This window comes from Antrostomus carolinensis, unplaced genomic scaffold (genome assembly GCF_000700745.2).
Source record: "Antrostomus carolinensis isolate BGI_N321 unplaced genomic scaffold, ASM70074v2 scaffold16277, whole genome shotgun sequence".
Lineage (NCBI taxonomy): Eukaryota > Metazoa > Chordata > Aves > Caprimulgiformes > Caprimulgidae > Antrostomus > Antrostomus carolinensis.
Window position 1 is genome coordinate 77,800 of NW_010326783.1, and position 20,651 is coordinate 98,450.

At 38.9% G+C, this 20,651-nt stretch overlaps 1 protein-coding gene across 1 annotated transcript in view; it reads left to right on the plus strand.

The window, feature by feature from the left end:
• The window catches only part of VPS13D (vacuolar protein sorting 13 homolog D), a 96,836-nt gene that overhangs the window by 75,547 nt on the left and 638 nt on the right, over positions 1-20,651 (plus strand). The window contains 2 exon segments of the mRNA XM_010171710.1: positions 15,705-15,836; positions 20,024-20,264. Of these exon segments, the coding sequence (XP_010170012.1) occupies positions 15,705-15,836; positions 20,024-20,264 (373 nt within the window).

Sequence of the window (20,651 nt, forward strand, 5' to 3'; positions counted from 1 at the left end):
GAAGATTCTTTTTACTCTTCGTGGCCAAGAGTTTATATAATAGTACTATGCCAGGAAGTCCTGTGGTATGTACGTGAGATCCTGCGTGCTGAAGAAGTGAAAGAAAACTCAAAGTAAATTTTATTGTCAGAAAGCTTAGAGAAAAATGTTTACAAAGTGTTGGGTTTTCTGGTTGTTTTCTCTCCCTCTTTGGCTTTCCCATTTCCTGTGTTTTATTATGCCATGCTTAGAATCCAGAGGTGTCTACCACCAGTGTTTCAGTAAAGAACAATAAAGTTGATGAAGGGGTTAGTGGGGTGCAGGAAACTCTGAAGAATAAATCTAGATGTACTTTGTTGTGAAAATGGAAGTGTTTTCATATATTTAGATTGATTTCTAAACCAGAGAGGCCAAGGATTACAGTGTGGTAAGTACATACACAGACAGAGAACTACATGAGAACTCTTAAGTGCATCCCTGAGAAAACACATCTACTGCTTTGCTTGTGTGTGTCTTAATTTTGTGTCTGTACAGACTGATTGATTTATTTAAAGGTGTCAGCTGTCTCGCCAGTTGAGATGAGTTTTTATTATACTTTGTTTCAAGATACACATTTAAAACTTAAAATTCGTGTTTTGACATACGTGTATGAGATACAGCCTGGGCACAGTAGCGATGATGTTATCAACGGCTGACAAAGTAGATACCAACAGGGAAAGGGAGGGCCTCCAACCAGCCTTATCTCTAGCTTGTGTTTGCCTATGTCACTGATTGCCCTTTAACTTGTTAACTGTCAATTAAGAGATGAGGTTAAGACAGATGAGCTGAACCACGTTTTTGCTTCCTCTGAATACTGAAATACTATTGTCATAGGTGAGCGCTGCGAAGTTATTTTAGTGTTTGCACACACTCTGCAAGTTTCTGACCCAGCAACCTTCTACAAGGAGAAAAAGCTAACCACAAATGAAGAATCTTTCTCAATTACTACACTTCTTCAGTCTACAAAATCTGATCAAAACTCTTTTTAGATAAACAAATATACTTGAGAACATGTAGATAATGTGGGAGAGGGGAAAAAAAGGGGGGGGAGGGAAAAAAGAAGAAACACATCAGCCTTGCACTCATGTTTTGTTTGGTATGGGGTTTTTTTTTCTTGTGCTTATATAATAAAGTAACCAAATTGTTATTTCACGGGTATAAAAAACCAAACCAAAACAAAAAAACCCCAACAACAAAGGATTTGTACATTTTTTAGACTGCTGCGTACCAATATCCCCCTGCTGCATTTGTTAACTGTTCAAATATGTGTGGTTTGGAATCCAAATAGCACAGTGTTCCAAACCCAAGCTGCTGGCTCCAGTTGAACGTGCTGGGCCTTGTGGACTCTTCCAAGCTAAGTTCACAAAACCAGCTACCCCTGATGAATGCAAGTTTATGGCAGGAGCTGACCTCAAGTGCAGTTTTGAACAGTTGAAGAATGTGAGTTACTAAGTGTGGTAAGAGCCATCTTGACCTTATCTTGAGACGGGCAGCGTATGTGCAAGTTTCCGGCACTGGTGCAAAGTTGAGTCAACCAGTTAATTACAGTTGCATTTAAATAGCATCATACATAACCATAAATTATAGGCCTCTTGCAGTTCTGTAATTACATAGCTGAATTTTTAAAAAGCTCTGAATTTAAGCTGCTTGACTTTAACCACTGGATCAGTTTTGAGTGAGATGAAGAATTTTAATTGAGGTTGTAGGTCTTCCTAATGTTCTAATTCCAGCAAAGTTACTGAATTGAACAGAACAATGAGGAAGACTCCGTAGCTTGTGTTACTGTGACCATGGTACATGCACATGAGTGTTCTGGCTTCAAAATGTATTGCTTTGTACTGGGACTTGTGCAGAGCAAACCCTGTGTTTGGAACATGGAGCCAAACTAATACGGCTGAGACAGAGACGATGGCTTCATAGCTTATGGTGGTAGTTTAAAAGGTGATGTGTTTAAAGTACAAGAAAATACTTTTTAAATCTGACTTTAGGCTGGACTTTTTCAAGGCTAATTTTTTAACTTACTATGTAATCATATAATTTATTATGCTTGTTATTTATTAATAAAGCTGCAGTAATACTTTTAAATATTAATGCAGAGGAGAGCAGAAAAGAGTTGTTGAGAATGCAGCATACATCTAATTTATAAAGAGTTAATGCCTGTGACTTGATACCTTTTTTGAGTGGGTTTTATATGTTCCAAGTACTCTAGTATCACATACAAGAGTCCTGATTATTTCCATATTTGTCATATACTGCCAAAAGTCTTAAAGACCAGTTCAGAACAGGAAAGCTGTTACGTCTCTAGATATGCTTGGAAAGCTCTCTCCTAGAAACGTGTTTTAAGTCCTAGTGCAGCACAAGTGAAGAACATTTATATTTAGATGTGTGTCTAACTTAACAAGTAGTGCAGGAAACGGCCATTGCGGCTTTCCCTCAGGCTTCTGCCAGGTCAGTGCAAGTTTAAGATTATTCTTGAACTGCTGATGCAAGGGTTTGTGTCCTTTTCTATGGAACTCAGAAGTAAGGAGATAACTTCATGACCTACCCAATTCAAATTAATTCTGTCAGTGAACTAGACTGTATTAGTGAAGAACAGTTTGAGATCGGCAAGCCATTAATGGTCACAGAAAATTCTCGTGTAAATATCTGATTCTTTTAAATGTACTTTGCCTGCAGAGAAGCAGCCTGTGCTACTTGTTCTTTCTGTTCACCACTTTCTTGCCATCACTCGGAAATATGCAGCGTAGCTGCAAAATTAGAGATGAGGTCAACAGCAGGTGATTTTAATTTCTTTTTTGCCTTTGTGCACCCATCTCTCTCTGTTAGCTGTGATTTCAATTGTAAGGTCAAAAGCAGTAGACTTGAAAGCACAAGTATCAGTGACACTGAGAAGTAGAAAATACGTACCTAACTGTATGGAACACCAACGCAGCTAATACATTGCAAAGAGTATGTTCTCAGGGTTCTCAAGTTTTGAAGATAAATATTGTTTGAACCTTAAGACCTCTGTACGTGTCCCACATGCCATCCTGACCTTGGACTTGATCTAGATCTGACTTCAAGAGTCTTTGCAGTAATGTCAGTCATGCAAGGGCCACGACTCTGGTGAAGGAGACGTTATGCTTCGCCTGGTAAGCCCTTCTTAGATCTTTCCTAGAAGCCAGAGAGAAAATATATTTATTGGCTAATATTGACTGTGTTGTGTAAATGTGAAAGTGTTGCACACAGTGCACACAGGACAGTTTAGCTGATCCATCGGTCTGATCTGTAAAGGACTTGGGCAGTGTGATTTCCTTCATATCCCCTTTCCTCTTTCCCAGTGGGATAACAGGTCTTTATAATGAACTGTTTTCTGAAATGATCTGTTTCCTTTTGAGCAAGTTTGTCCGTTTTACTCCTGTGGCACTCTGTTAAATGGCTGCAGACATTGGCTTTTCCTCGGTGTTAGCCCTACCTCCCATCTTCAGTCACTGGTGAACTTGATTTTATGGGTTTACATTCTTCTGTCATTACTCTGTCCAGATTGTTCCATTGCTGTTGTTGAGCTACTCTGAAATCCCCCCAGTCTGTATGTTCCCATCAGTATTGTGTGAAAAGGGACCGTCATATCCCTGTTCTGTGACAAGCTGTGCTCTGCAAGTCATCCAAAATTGTGCTGGCTGGTTTTACTGCCGTATCACATTGCAAATTGATATCCAGTTTTCTGCTTGCTGTTTTCCCCCAAGAGGTTTTTTGGTTTTTTTAATGTTTTTTTTTATTTTACTGCTTTGCAAATATCTCCTTGTCATTTAATATTTGTGTTCTGGATTATTGTTCCCCAGATGAACCAGGTTGCACTTTTGTAGGTTGAATCCCATTTCATTTCCTGCCATATTTCTGACCTCTTCAGGTTCTTTAGTACTTCACTGTCCTCACTGGAGTTTTAAACGCCTCTCAGTTTGTCCTCTCCAAATACAATTTTACATGCCGCTTTTACTAGATCCTCCAAGTTAAGCCAGCCTGGTTTTGTGCCCACACATTCTGCAGCACCTCAGTAGACATTTCTCTCCTTTTTCATCATTTTCTGTTACCATCTCACCTGCTCAGTGTTCCGCTAGGTTTTAATTTACCACTGGTAACTCTGTGTAGTTCTGTTGGAGATCCTGTTCTGTTCTTCAGAGGTCTACCCTTGCTTCTTGCCTAAGTGAATGCAGATTTTCTTGTGGGGGAAGTAGCTCCTCAAGCTGCAGCCCTGTACCACTTCAGTATGGATGTCATCTCCAAACTTTTTTTTTTCCTTTCTTTTTTTTCTGAAAATGCACCTCAGCTATTTTAGTTTCTTAGCTAGAAAGAGGCAATAATCCACCATCTAAATCTACAGTTATTTCTAAATAAATAAAGCTACCCTTAAGAATGCAGAGAAAATGATTCTCCTTTCCTTTTGCATATTCAAAGAGCGCTTCTTACTGCCACGAGACACTTCTGGCTCGTAGCTGTGACTATGGTTTTCTTTTCTACAGCTTTCTGTAAGGATGATTTATATTTTTCTTGCCCTTACTCAGAATTATTTTCTGCAGGAAGGACTGACATTAGAAAGAAGTGCAGTCTTTCCTAGACTACACAGAAATAAGTCTCACATGCTGTACCTCAATAAACTGGTAGGGCTTTTTGTCAGAAAAGTCTCAAGTAATGATCAGATTTGACTGGGAGTGGAATCCTGTCAGGACTGCTTTGCATATTCACTCCCTGGTCTACTCCCCTTAAAGCTCCGTGGAAGAATTCAAGCAGTTGAGGCGTGTGGTTATTCTTCTGGAGTGCCTAAAATAATGAGAATTGAGAATGGAGCACACTGCTCACCTGTGCATTTTACTTGTGGGTTTTTATACACTCTACGTGTTAGCAAAGAAGTTCTAGATGGTTTAAATTCCAACAGGGAGTGCTCAACTTTCAGCTAAAACTTAACTGATTTTGTTTAAAGCTTTTTTGCTTTGCCATGACAGAATGTATTCCTACTGTTAAAACTGAACAAAAGCTAGTTTAAGAAAACTGTGGTCACTGGGTTCACCACTGGTGACATGTCTGTTAGCATTAAAAAGGGACACTTCATGAGGGACCGAACTGTCATTCTGAATACCAGCATCTCTATTTTGTAAGTAAGAAAGATTTTACACTAAAACATTAGTGTTTAACTTGATGTTTGAGGGCAGAAAGATACTCTGGATGCATTCAGACTGTTGGTTAAGGGACAGAAAAGGACAGGGGCACTGGAAAGGAATGTTGTGAGGGGAGGGCAGTTGAGTAAAAGTGGAAAACATTAAAGTGAATAATGCTGAGTAGTAAGCTGAGCATAAAACATGGAATTATGTTTTTCTTTAATGTCCATTCATTATTAGCAACAAATAATTTCAAAAAGATGAATTAATACAGAGTTCTAGTCTCCACAAACCCAAAATATTTACTAGTGCCTTGGTAAGTTACAACTAGAGGCAAGTATGTTTCTATCACTGGTTCAAGGGTACTGCATGCAGTGGAAGTTACATGGCTTTTGAGTTAAACAAAAGATTGCTGCTGTGGCTGCTTCAGAACAGGAACCAGATGAAGCTTGATTTCGTTGTGTACAGTCACTGCTTTGGAAAAGGTGCAAGTTTGTGAGGAAAAGGCATGATGTTCTATTAGGGCAGTCTGGAACGAAAGGAGAGATGGCTGAAAATAGACATCACGGGTACAATACTTGCTCATTTTCAAATGTGACACCTCTGAAGACATGGGGAAGCTGCTCTTTTTTGGGACACAGAAGCATCTGCAATAGGTCACGAGTGTTTTCCAGTCAGCTGAAATCCAAGGCATTGTCATGTAGGTCTGGTGTAGTCCCTCAGAAATTTAAGCAATTATGAACTTCCTTCTGAAAAGAGCTGATAAGCCTTTGTTGGATTTACCACAGATTTATTCTACTACTTACACTTTAAGTGACAATATTAAGAGGACTGCGCTTGCTCCACGAAATGGAAATCTTCTACTGTGTGCCCACTTGATGGTATTTAGCTGTTAACTAAAAAGAATGCATATAGACAGAAAATTTTATTTCCTTAGGAAATACAACTTGTATTTCTAGAGCCTGCATATTTTGTCTAATTATCTTATATTTCAGCAAAAGCTTTTGGGCATCAAGGCCACAAAGTTAAAGGAACTTTAACTTTTAAAAAGGAGCCTTTTACTGTGTTGTATGTTTCCTGTTTTCTGGCATTCATGGGTTTTTCAGATGCTTTCTTTTTCAGAAAGCACTCTGCTAATGATGCTGCTGTTTTGGTATGTTCTATGTCCTGGTTTTCTTGGGTTGAAACAGTTACAGAGAGCTGCAGATTTAACTAGTCTGCAACAGTATCTCCTAGAATGGAACTGGACAGACTTTGAAAAAGAAGGAATTATATTCATATATTAGCATGAGCAGAACAAACTAAAAAGTCATCGAAGACCAGGCAATAAAATATTCACAATTTCCATTCACAAATCTACTTGCTGAGAATTAGGTGGGATAAGTTGAAAGCGTATGCGCACCAGAAACGAACAAAAGCTTTATTCAAAACAGACGTGTCTGTTGGAATGTACCAGGACAAATCATCAGACTGCATTAATCCAGTCGGACTTGATCCCCAGAATTGAAAAAAATTTAATACACATTCTGTGGGTTTTTATAATATCTTTTGGCCCTCTTACTAGTATTTTCAGTTCATAAAAAACAGGAAAGATGAAACTGGCGTAACGCAATAGGAATATAGTGTTTGTTTACTTACTTCTTTCTAAAGCACAAATGGCATGAGCTGCTCGCCAGTGCAGTGGCTGTATGACCTCATGTCCTGCTGCCTGTGCCAGAGGGGTGAAGTCTGGTACAGCAGGTCTAGGGCAGCTTTCTGGGAATAAGTTTTACTAGACTTACACTGATGAAGGTAAGCATGGGTATTTTCTGTACCAAAGAGTAAGTACACGTTATATTACGTGCATAATCGGTAAGAGTCCTTGTGGTTTTCCGTGTCTCTATTTTTTTCTCATGTGTATTTGGAATACCATCTTTCAAGCTGTCTTTCCATTTGCTTTCAATCCAGATGGTTCTGCTTTCATATCACGCTAAAGGTTTCTTTACGTCCTTAATTGTGTGACCTGCATCAAGAAGTGATGCTTAATTATGACAATAATAAAGCTTTGAGTAGAGATTATCTGAGCATGCACAAAGGTGGACTTTACCCATTCTAAGACCAAATATAAAGATGTAGGAAATGCCTGTTATATACAAAATGAAAATCTCTCCTCTACATACTGTGTTTCCAGTAGTTTTGTGTCTTACTAAACTTACTTGTTATGTTCTCCTCCCAAGCATAAGTATCACTGCATCAGGTTCTCTCAGGTCAGTCCACATGTTTAAAATGTTAGAAACATTAAACCGTGCAGCTGGACAGGTAGTGCTCTTTGTACTGACAGGTTTTATTTTCAAATGAAAAGATACAGCATTGCTTTAAAATTAATACCACTTCTAAGCAGTATTTTAAGCCAGATTAGTTGAGGTTCATATTTATGTAGTAATTACAGGCTTACTTGAAAGCAGGGGACCTTGGGGCGAGGTATGTGCTAATGTGCTGCTAAACAGGCTGTTTACCTGTTACTAGACAGATTTTTTCCTTTGTCATTAACGGTGAGGTTTTCTGTTCGGTCCTAGTCCCCAGTCTGTAGATGGGAGCCCAGGGCCTGCTGGGATGGGGTTTTACACTTGTGCTGTCCTTTTGCCCTTCCACTGAACTCTTTTCATTTCAGTCATGAGCAAACAGTCAGTGCCTGAACTAACAACCCTGCAATCCTCCAAAGCACGCCTCGCTTACAGTACCAAACAAAGGGAGGCCCGCGTGGGCCGGCCCAAGCCAAGGAATGCAGCTTCGGGGTTCTGCTCCATAAATTTAACCAGCACGACAAAAAGGAGATAATATGAGCCTTCGTGATGATCTGAAAGGGGGAGGTTTGTGTCCCATTGATTGCGGTCTGGCCTATTGCCAGGCCCCGAGCCTGACCGACAGTTGAACCATATCGTTAAGGCGTGTAATACAGCTCGAGTCTTGTACAGCAGCCAATGAGTACATATCCAGAGGGCAAAAGTTTATAAAGAGTTGAGGCTGTCCTGTTTAACCCTCTCACACTGCATGTAATATATACTGCTGCCATTCAGAAATAGTCACATTGCTATTAAAAATGTAAACCTTCGACTTCACTTGGAAAAAAATACACGTGTGTCTGATTTCTAATGTGCAACAGATTTATAACGTGATCTGAGAAAAATATGTAAAACTTTTTTTTTAAAAAAATACAGCCCACTTTTTTCAGTACTATTTTACCCATAGTTAAGTTACTTTTTTGTTCAGAGATGTCTTCTGGGTTGTTCTACAAACTCTTTCGTACAGACGGAGCTATTTATTGCCTTGATGTCACCTCATTTAGCATGTGGCTGGTATTTTTATAGATAATTTCTTCACCTAATGCTGCTGTTAACACGTGGAACGCTTTTTATCAGTTTTGTAAGTACAGCCAGTTGATTTGAATTGTTCTTGCAACTGCTAACCTTAAAAATCAAAACAAACTTTCCGAGTAGCTTTTCATTAGACTTTGCTGTGCCTGTTGCAGCCTTAGTTGTACTATCTGAAAAGTATATAAAGGAGGGTCTGAGGAGAAAACACATACAGCCATCATAGTTCATTTCCCACAGCTCTTCAGGCACACCTAGCAGTTAATGTCCTGGTGCTGGGCAGGGGCCCCTGGTTTGTTTTCTTCCCCAAAGTGGATTTGATTTCCCAGAAATGTAGGAGTACAATATTTAAACGTTTCTGTTACACTCAAAGTGAAGTGACTGTGTTTGCATATACAAGAAACGGGCATGGCTTGGCCAGCACGGATGGGTTTTGATGGGACCATTATAAACATAAGCACAGAAATAAGACTAATGCTCCATCTACTGCACTGCCCTGCCTGTCAGCAGACTTTAGGCAAAAGTTTTAAGACCTTGCACTGTGCCCTGAGACAGAATAACGTTATGGCACTTTAATCTTTGCTAAGGCATGTTCAGTTAATGTTTTACAGATAGGTGTTTGCAAGAAACCCCTGCTAAGAACTGTATCTTTTACATTGGATCAGGTGAAAGGGAGTATTTTTCAACACGTTTGTGAGACAGGAAACTTTAAGGTGACAAATCTAGTCATCACTCTGTGATCAGTACAGGAAGAGTCTGGGAGAAACTGGAAACTGAGATGGCAGTGTTATATTTTGTTAACTTAAGCTTGATGCTATCAAAGTGCTTGAAAAACTGTTTGTTTGCCACACAGTTGGAGGGGGAACCCGTGCCAAAGGCTGAACACTGGTGGATGCAGAGCATGACTGGTGCTAAGTGCCATGCAGTTGTCCAGCACGCATGTGGATCTTTGATTTGTAATTGTAATTCCTTCTGAACTCGGAGCCTGAAGAGGTTGTATACAATCATAAACCCAAAGAATAGTTTTGAATTTTGTTTTGATCTTGTATACAACAGACAGAGGACAGGGGGAGAAGAGCTACATCTCTAAGAAGTTGGCAGGAACAGCCTAAATGATAAACAGTTGCTTCTTCAGCATGCTGTAGTTCCCCTAAAAGTATATTGGGTCAGATAAAGGTCTTCAGCATCTGAGCTGGTAGATCCCTCAAAAGAGGAGGGATTTGACTGTAAGTGGGAGGTTTTAACCCTAGGCACCATTTATTTGCATGTTTCTGCCTTGAAACTAGCACTTTGGGAACGCATTTAACAAGCACAATATATTCCATGCATTTGCTGGAATAAACGGTGCATATAAGCTTCCTCAGATATGCAGTCAGCGGGGAGCTGTCTGGCTCATGATTTTACACATTCTTGCATCTAACTGAGACATTCTAATGCCAAATCCAACACTCAGACTGACTGCACTGCGTGTGCATTTTTAACACACCTTAAAAGCATCTGTGTCTGAATCAGTGAATGAATTCCATCACAGAGCTGTGCCAAATCTCTGGGTTCAGGCGTCAAGTCTTCAAGAAATGATCTGCCTATTGGGAACGGCATCCCCAAAGTCCAACGCGGGGAAGGAGGCAACTGTACTCACCCTTTGAAACACAGCATTACTGTCTGCCAGCAGAGTCACAACAGAGCACGAAATCCAGATTGCCAGAGGTTTTTCTGAAATTGGGCCCAAGTCATTTCATGTTCTCAGACGCAGAGAATTGGCACATAAAAACTAATGTTGTCTGTCCCGTTATGATCTGTAAATGCAGGGGACGTTCCTGCCTATCGCAAGGGTTCAACGTTTGAAACAAAGTACAGAGTAAGTATATCAGTGAGGGAAGAATCATGAAAATAGTGGATTTTTAGTATTTTGCAAAGATGTGATGTGAAATACAGACCATATCAGAAATGGCATACGTTTCTTTTCATTTGTTACCCTTGTGATCTATGGTGTGACTGCATCATCTGTAGTTTGTTGTAGTGATGGCTGAACTTTTAGTTTAATTTTTAAGATAGACATTTTGCATTTAATTGATTCTGGCACTTCTGAGTATGCTTTAAATTGTGTCTTCCCATTACACATCTATGAGACAAGTGCTGTCTTTGTTCTGTGTTCTGTGGAAGTTATGTGCATGGGATGATGATCCTTATGGAAGGCTGCAGGTGCAATTCAGTCTTGAGCAACTGCAGCAGGTATTTTAGTTGTGTATTTTACAAGAGAAGATGTAAGGCTATTCCTCGTGTAACTTATCAGATGAAGTAACTTACTTTATGTCTGAAATGTACTAAAACCTCCTTAGACAAAGCAATCCCTGTATTTATGAAGCAGACTATTTTCAGAGCCAAGTAAGTAACAGGTCTGATATGATTTCTTCAAAATACTAGCAGCAATTTAATTGTTTCATAGGCTTATATTACCTGCCAATTTTCCTTTGTTTGAACTAAGGTTGTTTTATAATTATTTCAAGGGGATAAAAATTGTTCCCAGGCTGAAAGTCAGTATGCCAAGTTACAGCCCAGAGCAGGCTTTTATCAATAAATTTTATGCAAACCTGAAAAAACAAGTTTACAGTGGAAACACTGACAGAATCTGAGCTATACCAGAACCAGTAAGTTACTGCTTTAAATGAGCTGGAATGATGAGGTTGTTAAACTGGAACACCTTTATGAATGCGACACATTGATGACAGTTGCTGGAAGTTTTGGCAGCAAGAACTGGGTCTAGCTGAAGAAAATTATTACTAGAGAGTGTGGGGGAGAGCCCTGTGGCCAGAGATCTTTTTTCAGAGGGTTTACACGGCCGATCTGCTCACCCCTGTGTGTCAGCTAGAATGGACTTGGGGATTTGCTGACAGGCAGGCAGTGCAGCAGGTGAAGTCTCTGTGAGGAGCCTCCAAAATGCCAGAATTGCATCTCCTTGTACTTAGAGCTGTTGTTTGTGCAGGATTTGGGGTGTCCCTGCACACTTCTGATTATGGATCAGAATCTGTATACATGCTCAAGTTGGGCTTTTTGAACATATTTGTAGTTGCTAGTGCTGCTCTCTTACCAACAGCACAGATTAGAAATTCCACAGATACACAATTTTAAGTGAAATGTAGTGATTGCTGTGTCAGTCATAGAGTTTTTCCTTGTTGCTTTTTTCCTCTCAGGAGAGGTTGCTAAATTTCCTAAAGTTGTTTTATTCTGAGTAATAATTCTGGGTGTGATACTGAGGAAGCCAAAAGATGTAACAGCAAAACCACGCACTTTTATTTATATATAATTTTAGAAGTGCAATGTTTTGTTTTCACAGACTATCACTGGTTGATACATGGTTTGATACCTTCTGAGTTTTGGTTTTTTTTTAACATGTTTGTTAAAGCAATCTACGTACATCTCAAGGACCAAAAGACACTCAAAGACAATTACCAGTTACTGTCCTCAAAAACACTGTGTATTCATGGACCTCAACAAGAATCACATCTGCGTATCTGCTAGCCTAGACCTGACAGGGTACCTGACAGGGCTAAATGTGTTGTGAAGGAACAAGGATAAAAGTAACTCTGTAAAACATGTGATGTCTCTTGCAGAGTTTTTTCAATCTAAGTTGGTAAATAATTATTACCAGTAATACCCGAACAACTTCCTTACATCAGCGGGTTGGTGATCTGTTAAGAGTACAAAACTTCTGGCTTAAGACTGGTCAACTAAATCAAAGAATTCTGTGAACTGTTAAGCAAAAGCCAACCAATTAACACTGTTAACTGTTTTTAGTGTGCGTACAGTCATCGGAAACAAGATTTTCCAGTGTTCAGCTTTGTCTGAACAGTGAAAAACTGGAGTGTGTGCCTCAACCTTCTGACACCATTTCCAATCTCTTTGTGTCTTCATTCAGCAGCACTCTTCCCTGCTGTGACTAGTAGACGTGAGGGCATTTCTGTCTTGTATTGCCTTTGTGTGCTTATTAAAAAAGAATCAGCAAATCTGTTGAGTGCATGTTTAATATAAGACAGATGTGGGCACACCACCGTTCATTCTACTTTACAAATCTTCAGCTTTTTCTATTTCATCAGTGTTGCTTATTATTTACAGAAAGTAACTTGAGACAGTAGAACAAATTTTTAGATTAAAAAAGTCAAGTTGTGGAATGTTTTTAGCTGTCCAGACCAAACAGACTAGTTTGCCAAGGGGCTGATGAACTAAATCAATGCAGTTTATGCTAGCTATAGTGGCACTTAGCTGAAAAGCAGCTGACCTCCTTATCGCCAGGATGAACATTTAGCATGGAGGAGCAGTGGGGACAGTAAGCACTGTACTCTTAAGTACTTGTTCAATTTAAAAACAAAACCTCAAAACAACCCACAACTCAGAAATTGCCAAGCCTTACAGAAATTCATTGTGCTGCTTAATATTTCTGTATTATGTACTATTTTTGTATTTTGAACTAGTACTTTCTCTCTGACCTGCTTCTAAGCAAGACATTAGAAACTAGTGTTCCCTGTTGTTCTGGTTTCCACAGAACAGGTCTGATTAAAAGGCCCTATTCTTTCCTCATTTTTACAGTAATCTTGCTTGCAACGCTTCAGATACCTCTTGTCATGGTACTACAGGAGACAACAGCACAGTTGAATGTTTATCTGAAAGATGGTTAATGTAAAAACCATTATGCAGTGTTGTCGCTCACTCCCATGTGGATGGTTATCTAACTTGCCTGAATATGTAACAGGGACGTGTCTAAGGTAAAAGTTACTGATTGGCCACTAGTTAATTTAAAACTGTACATCACTCTTTAAACTTCCCAATAGAAGCTACAGGTGCTGTAGAGAGCTTTAGCAGCCAATTGGGGCTTCTTGGTTAAGTGAAATTCTGCTGGTTTAACTGGTTTTTGAAGTTAGGAAATAGGACAGCCAGCCAGATCTGAATTACACTGGTTGGAACCTTGTCATTTCTTTGGAACTTTGTCCCAACATTTTGCATTTCATGAAGGCAAAGACATGCTTTTGTTTACTACTTTGTAAGAATCTAATGGGTAAAAACAGGTATTTACTGGTTCACCTTTGGTGTAGGTTCAGAAAGATAACAATACTGTCATGTACCTGTACCTGGTACAGATGAATCCTGTTTGTATCTAAAAAATCTAAGGGACAGAAGTGGCTTGCTTTAGAACTGTAGTACTTCATAGGGAAGTTCTAACCCCTGCAGGCAGCTGTTACTCAGTGGAATAACTTTAAGTTATACATAGGTTGTGGAAGTCATCTGTTTACCTAGTGTTTAGGTTATTCTGTTAAGATATGGCACTTCTTGCAGATGAGGAAAATGAAATACCTTTATGCAGCAAATTGCAATTTTCACACTGGCACTTTTTAGCTTGGATGTGTAACACTGTAACGAACTAATGAAGGCCTAACCAAAGCTGCCAGCAGTGCAGCAGGACAGGTAAAGCAGTGAGAATGTCAGCAGAGGTAAAACTGAAAATTGGACTGAGAACATTTTACTGGCACTATTAATGACATTTTTTATGGTTTCTTAAGCCTCTGCTCTGTTTCACATTCTTTTAGTTGGAGAATTTCCACTCTTCATTTCATCCTCCCTGCTGACAAACTGACTTTACATCTTGGCGTAACCATAGTTCAGCTGAAGTGAAGTCAAGAGCTTTTGTCTCTCCTGAAGTTCCTCTCAAAGAGGATCAGTGATAAGCACTGGTTCTGAGCCATTGTAATTCACCATGCAGGTCAGGGATGTAATAATCTCATTAACAAGATCAGAACTTACCAGATATAATGTATTAAAAATATAAACTGGCTGATGTTTGCTCTGCTCTGCTGGAAAGTCAGTAACTTTGCCTTCTATACTTTGTTTGGAAAATATGTTGCTGATACCAGACAGAGCAAAAACACACTGAGAGAGAATTTGCCCAACAGGAGAGCAGCAAAGATGGTATTACTAAGTCATGAATAGCACGTAAGAGATTCTGTTCCAGTAATATTTACTGCAGCCAAGAAGGGAAAGGGCAAAAAGAAGTCTGTCACTGTTAAAAGGTGAAGGTGTCAAAGACTCAAAGGAAAACAGATTTTAAAAGGCTGCATGGGTTTGTAAGCCTGGGACAGGACTGCTGAAAGGGAAAGGTAACAAAGAAACAAGGCTCAAGAGAAAACATCTGCAGAAAGCAAAGCTTATAGAAAGCAAGTACTCTTGTGTGCTATTGCCAAGCAGCTTAAAAAGAAAACTCATTGTTACATGGGATTTTTTTCCCTGTCTTTTGATCAGAAAGGACAGAAGCAGTTCATTGTACAGGATCTTTATAAAGCATCAAGATAGGAAGTAGAAAGCACTAAGCAAAAATGGTGCATTTGTCTTGGAAAATTAATAACAGCAGTAGCCTGAAAGAGATAGGAAAGAGCACGCAGCAGACCCAGATGCTGCTGTTGGGACAGGACAGAGGATAAAGCAGGGCTAGGCAGCCTGTAACACAATTCTTCAGGGGTAGGGCGTTCCAAAAGCTTAAAGGAATTCAGAATACTATTTTTTAACAAAATACTACTAAGGGAGGAACCTAGCCTGCAGTTCTTTAGCACTGTGGCCAGTATCAACCTCTGAGGTCTGTTGGGCCACACGTGTGTGTCTTTTGTATTAGTGTCATTTTTTAAGAGATGCTCAAGAAAGGTTAAAGTACGCTAAACCCTACTGCAGAGACTCTGAATTAACTGTGGATTTTTCTTTTGTCTTAACTGCATGTGCCTATTTCCATAACCCTTCGATTTTCAAACTACTGACACTGTCCATCAGTGTGAGCTCTATCTAGATGGATGTACTCTTTATTTTCTGTAGAGAAGTGAGAAGAAAGTCAAATCACTAAAACTGCTGATAAATAGATCCCCAAATCTGCAGACAGTATACTCAGTATAGGTTGCTTCTTCCTATTAATTTAGCACACTGCCTCTTAATTGTAGAAGACTGAGACACATTTATTTGAAATGTAAAACTATATGAATAGACCCCATGTCTTCCAGATGAAGCACTACAGAATCTATATGCTGTATTTGTGAAGATCTTATATTTTTAAAGGCTTTGTCACACCTTGTATTTCAAAATAAATAAAACTTTGTGTGCTGACAGGTTTAAAGTGGAAGGAAAAGCGCTGCTGTTGCACTAAGTCATTTTTCTGCATCTATTTTGCATGTAGGACACAAGCGGAGAGAGTGAGAAAGCCACGCTGCTGTAGAGGACCTCAAGGGCTCTTGCCCCGCTATTTAGAAAGTCAAGCAGAAGGACAAGAACAGCTGTTCAAGCTGACTGATAACATCCAAGATGAGTTGTAAGTACTGACTTTGCAGTTCCTTTAAGTAGTTCTGTTTGCTGCCATCATATATCCATGTCTTTGGGGAAGAGGGACTGAAACTGCTTTACACACAACACACATGCACACACAGACATTTCGTTTGTTTTACTGATTAGCAGCACAGCACCAGCACCTGATGACTGCCACAGTGACCTGTCCACTGTCTGGATACAAACACCACTGCAGGTGCCACAGGGCTCCTTTGGTTCACTTGTTGCTAACAGCTATTGATCAAAGAACCAGAGCCTCGGTTTGTTGACACCTGCTCCTGTTAATGTCCCTGCTCCCATTCTGTCGTTACAAAAGATGAAATCTCAGTAAGTTTTTCACTAATCATTAGTCCATTTAACATGCATAATACACGTCCAACCCTCTGTGTGCACTGATAACAACCAGTGCATGTTTTAACCCGTACTCTTCTTCCTCTGTAACACACATACAGGCAGAACGAGTGTATTTTCCCTTATCTGTACCTTATCATGTATTTCTGACAGCCCAAAGCCTAGGAGAGTGGCTAGTGATTCTGTGACAGCAGTATGTGAACCACCACTGACCTGCACAGAGTGCTCTGAGGTGGCTCTGGTTTAGATGTGAGAGAAGCTCACTTGGATGCCTGTGGTATTTGTTATTCCTAACCGATGGCTGTTAACATTTAATGACCAAAATAACCTGCATTTCTTTTTTCTTTTTCTTTTTTTTTTTTTTTTTTTCATAAAAAAGTCAATAGTGAATAATTTGCATGGGTAATACACTAAAGGCACATCTACGTTTGAATGCCCTGGATATGGGTTCCTGAAAGCGAGTGAAAAGTGTGTAAGTGTAATTAGTGGTCAGATTTGAGAGTATGAAAAAACCTGCATATAGAGTGAAGGCATGGAAAGATATCTGCACACTGGTTTATAGGAGATGTCAGTTTGTTGGATTGGGATCTTAAGACATAATTAATTACTTAACCTGATCTCTGCCACAGTTACGTGAACAGCTGTTCCAGTGGTGAGTGTGAGATACTGTGTTTGGCATCCATTGCCCATCAGAGTATCAGCTGAGGCAAAGTAGTTACAATTGTGGATGGTGCATCGCATAGAGGGAGGTACCAATTCCGCAGGATGTCATCATCTCACCAGTGATCAGGTTCTGAAAGCCACGTGCCACTCTAGATTCTACCTTCAGCTGCCTGTGAGGAAGGGTTTGTCATCTGCCACTTGCTTGCAGCCCTTTGATCTTAAAACTCTCGTTATTCTGTTTTAATCTCATTTAAGGGTCTTTATGCATATACACCCTAGCTCTTAGGTAGGGAGAATTGAAAGAGAGTGATTTGTGACCAAAAAAATTATCATCTTTTGCAAGTGTACTCCATAAGCAGATCATTGGGCTTTTGTCATCGAGTCGCACTGTTCATTCACAGTGTCTTTCACCACTAGGAACATCATTCAACAAGAAAACAGTGTTTCTTGTCATGGAAAATAAGTACAAAATTATGCCTCTGACTTTTATCCTAGTATCATAATCAGAAACACATTTAAAGACCTGATTATTTGCATATTTTCCTTCAGAGTTAAATCCATAAAAGGGGGTTTAATACCTTGCTCTACTGTTCTAACTAAATGTTTCCACATTTTTTTCCAGTTAGGCTCACTGTTTCACTTCTGGAAAATATTGTGTAATTACTTCCTGATGTTGTTAAAAAACCCACAAATTCTCCAGAGATCTGGTTGCTTCTACTTTGTTCTACTGGATCATGTTTCATTTAATTTTTTATTTTATTAATTTGTCTTTTTAATAGTGTAAAAGTATTATTATTAAAAAAAAATAGTAGTATCTTGAAGTAGTATCTTAAAAGGTTAAATACCCGTTTTGAGAACTAGACACAGAGAAGAAAGTAACAGTTGGCAAGAGAAAATGGGTAATGATGCATGACTCAAACTTAGAACAAAATGTAGAGTTTGAACTACAAATTACCTAATGTTTCTGTGCTTCACCATTAAATCACTGACCTCTGTTTCCATTCCTCAAAATATATACATGACACCAGTAAAAATCTTGTATGGAAAATTAGATATATAAGCTGTTGTTCTTATGGAGAAAATACAAACCCATAGCCTGATGACCCCATTGCTTCCACTGAACTTTATGGTAGTTTTTAGTGCTTCAGGTCTCTCCACCACACATCAGGAGACAGCTGTTCTGCTTTGTGGGTATACAAAACCTTCTCAAGTTTCTCAGCTTTGCTGTGACAATTGCAAAGGACAGTGATACAGTATTGGGGGTTTCTGATAATCACCTTTTCATCTTATTTCCCTGCTGGAAAAGAAAGCCACTGTGCCAGCAAGTTTCCTCTGGTTCTGCTTCTAGTGGAAGTCTGACCCGAGTCAAAGCTAAGATCTCTGTAAAATACTGTACTTGCTTTTATGTGCCTGTCGTAAGCAACAAGACTATTATTCTGCAGGCTATAATGCTGCTCTGTTTTAAAATTAAGTTTTCTATGACACTTCATAAAAAACATCATTCTCCATCCTACTTAAGTTATTTCAAAGACAAAAGCTTACCCCACAGTGTCTGAACTCTGATGGAAAACTGGGGGTTTCAGTAACTGTGTTAACACTGTCTTTCACCTAGGTTTTTTTTAAGCTGAAATACACATTTTTGTCTGTTTTGTTTTACTTACAAGAACACAATTTAATTCTCCTATCCTGTAGTTTCATCCAAGGTTAGAGCTGGGCAAAGTACATTACAGGCCTTTTTTATTATTATTATCAGAATGGTTGTACTTTTATCAGCACTTAAAAGAAAATATAAGTTGTTAACTTGAATAAGTGAATAATATACCTTTCTCAAGTTTATGGAAGCGGGGGCATTTGTCAGCTGACATAGCAAGGAGACATAGGGCAGGAAAAAGACAAGTTCTGCACAGAATACCATCTTTCAGAGGACTATTAATTTCTAGAATTATTCTTTTATACCACAAGAAGAAACCATGATGTGACCTCTTGAAATACTCTATTAAAATTCCATTTATAGCTATGGGTTTATTTGGATATAGCTCAGAGTAATTTGTGCAAAGTCTTAACTTAAATGGTAGAGATGACAGTTGCTTTGGCGATGGTAAGATTTTCTGATCTACTAAAAACCTCTTAGTATTGACAATCTTCATTGATTTCAAAGACAGTGGAGTGTTTTGCAGAATGTATCAGGACACCAGCAGATAAATTTGTACAAGCAGTGGTTCAGAAAACAGTAATTTTGAACCTACCTGACAGCACGAGAATCTTTTAAGTTTTACAGATCTGCTTCTACTGCTGTGGGTTGTTGACAGAGCATTATTCCTCTACTTAGCAATCTCTCTTAGTTATGATTTCATATTTAATTTTCTCATTTTTTCAGCATTTAAAAAAACCCACTAATGAGGTTCATTTCAGTAATAAATCAGAAGTGGGGGAGAAGTGTCCGTGTGTGAATTATCTATCTCATTTTTGCATTCCTTACTGCTATTTTTTTTACTCATCAACCTTTTCAGCCATCATAATTCTCAGTATTCTTAACTCACTCTTTTCTACCTCTACTATTCATCACTCAGACTAATCTCTCTGGGGAAACCTGCTTGCTGCTTAACCTTTCACCCTAGTGTTAAACAACTAATTTCTCTTTTCTAGCTACTGATCCAGGCAGCAGGTTAAACTTGTTTTTTGTTTTTAAGGGCAAGGGAGGAGTGTGGTAAAAGGAAGCACAGTAACTTTACTACGTGTAGAAGGATAATGCTCTTGTCATAAATGTCTGCAAACCTTTCACATATCAGCAATGGAACTGAAGTTAGCTACAATTAAACTTCAGTATCAGCACTTGCAGTGTTCCAGTGCAAGGAAATTACTCTTCTTAAGCCTTGTTAAAGGCTATTTTTATATGCCCTTTTAATGTCCAAAGCTAGAAACCAGGCATTTGGAGCTAATACTTGATTTACAACATGATCTTTTTTAACTGGGTGAGAGGGTACTTCATCAGCTTTATTTTTTAGAAGAGTTTAAATTAAATACAGATGAATTGTACATGTTAAGCTATTAATTTTTCCGAAGACTTCTAAAGGTCACTCAAAACATAACAGGTGAAGACATTTGTTAGTTTACTATTTTTAGCTTAATGGGAATTTTTTTTCTCCTTCTTCTTTGCAGCTTCATAGCAGTGGAGAATATAGACAGCTATTGTGTTCTCATTTCATCTAAAGCTGTTTATTTCCTGAAGAGTGGTGATTACACAGACCGCGAGGCCATCTTTCTAGAAGTAAAATACGATGATCTCTACCACTGCCTTGTTTCAAAAGACCATGGGAACGTGTATATACAGTTGACAAAGAAAGCTGTTAATACAAGTAGTGGTGTAGCAATGCCAGGCCCATCACAACAAAAACCAATGGTAAGGATCTAGCACTTAATTGTTTTATTTATTCAGGGATTTCTTTTCCCCTTTATGTGTGTATTGGTGCTAAAATTGTTTGTAGTTATTAGTGTTTGGTTTCCTGTGCTATGTAACAATGAAAACATTGTTCTGTCAGCAGAGAAAATAGCTGCTGCCGAAAAGGCTTAGGTGACAGCAGAACTTGCTCCTGAGAAAAGCTGAAGGCAAAACCTAAAATATTCCTGCAGGCAGAAAAGTTACAGTAAGAAATGTGTATTGACCTGAGAAGGGCTTTTAACTTTACAATACACACATGAAACTTAAGTACTTAGTTGTCTATTTACTCTAGTCTTCTCCTCCTATACACAGTATTTTTTTACTGTGAAGTATTAAGATTGGAAAGAG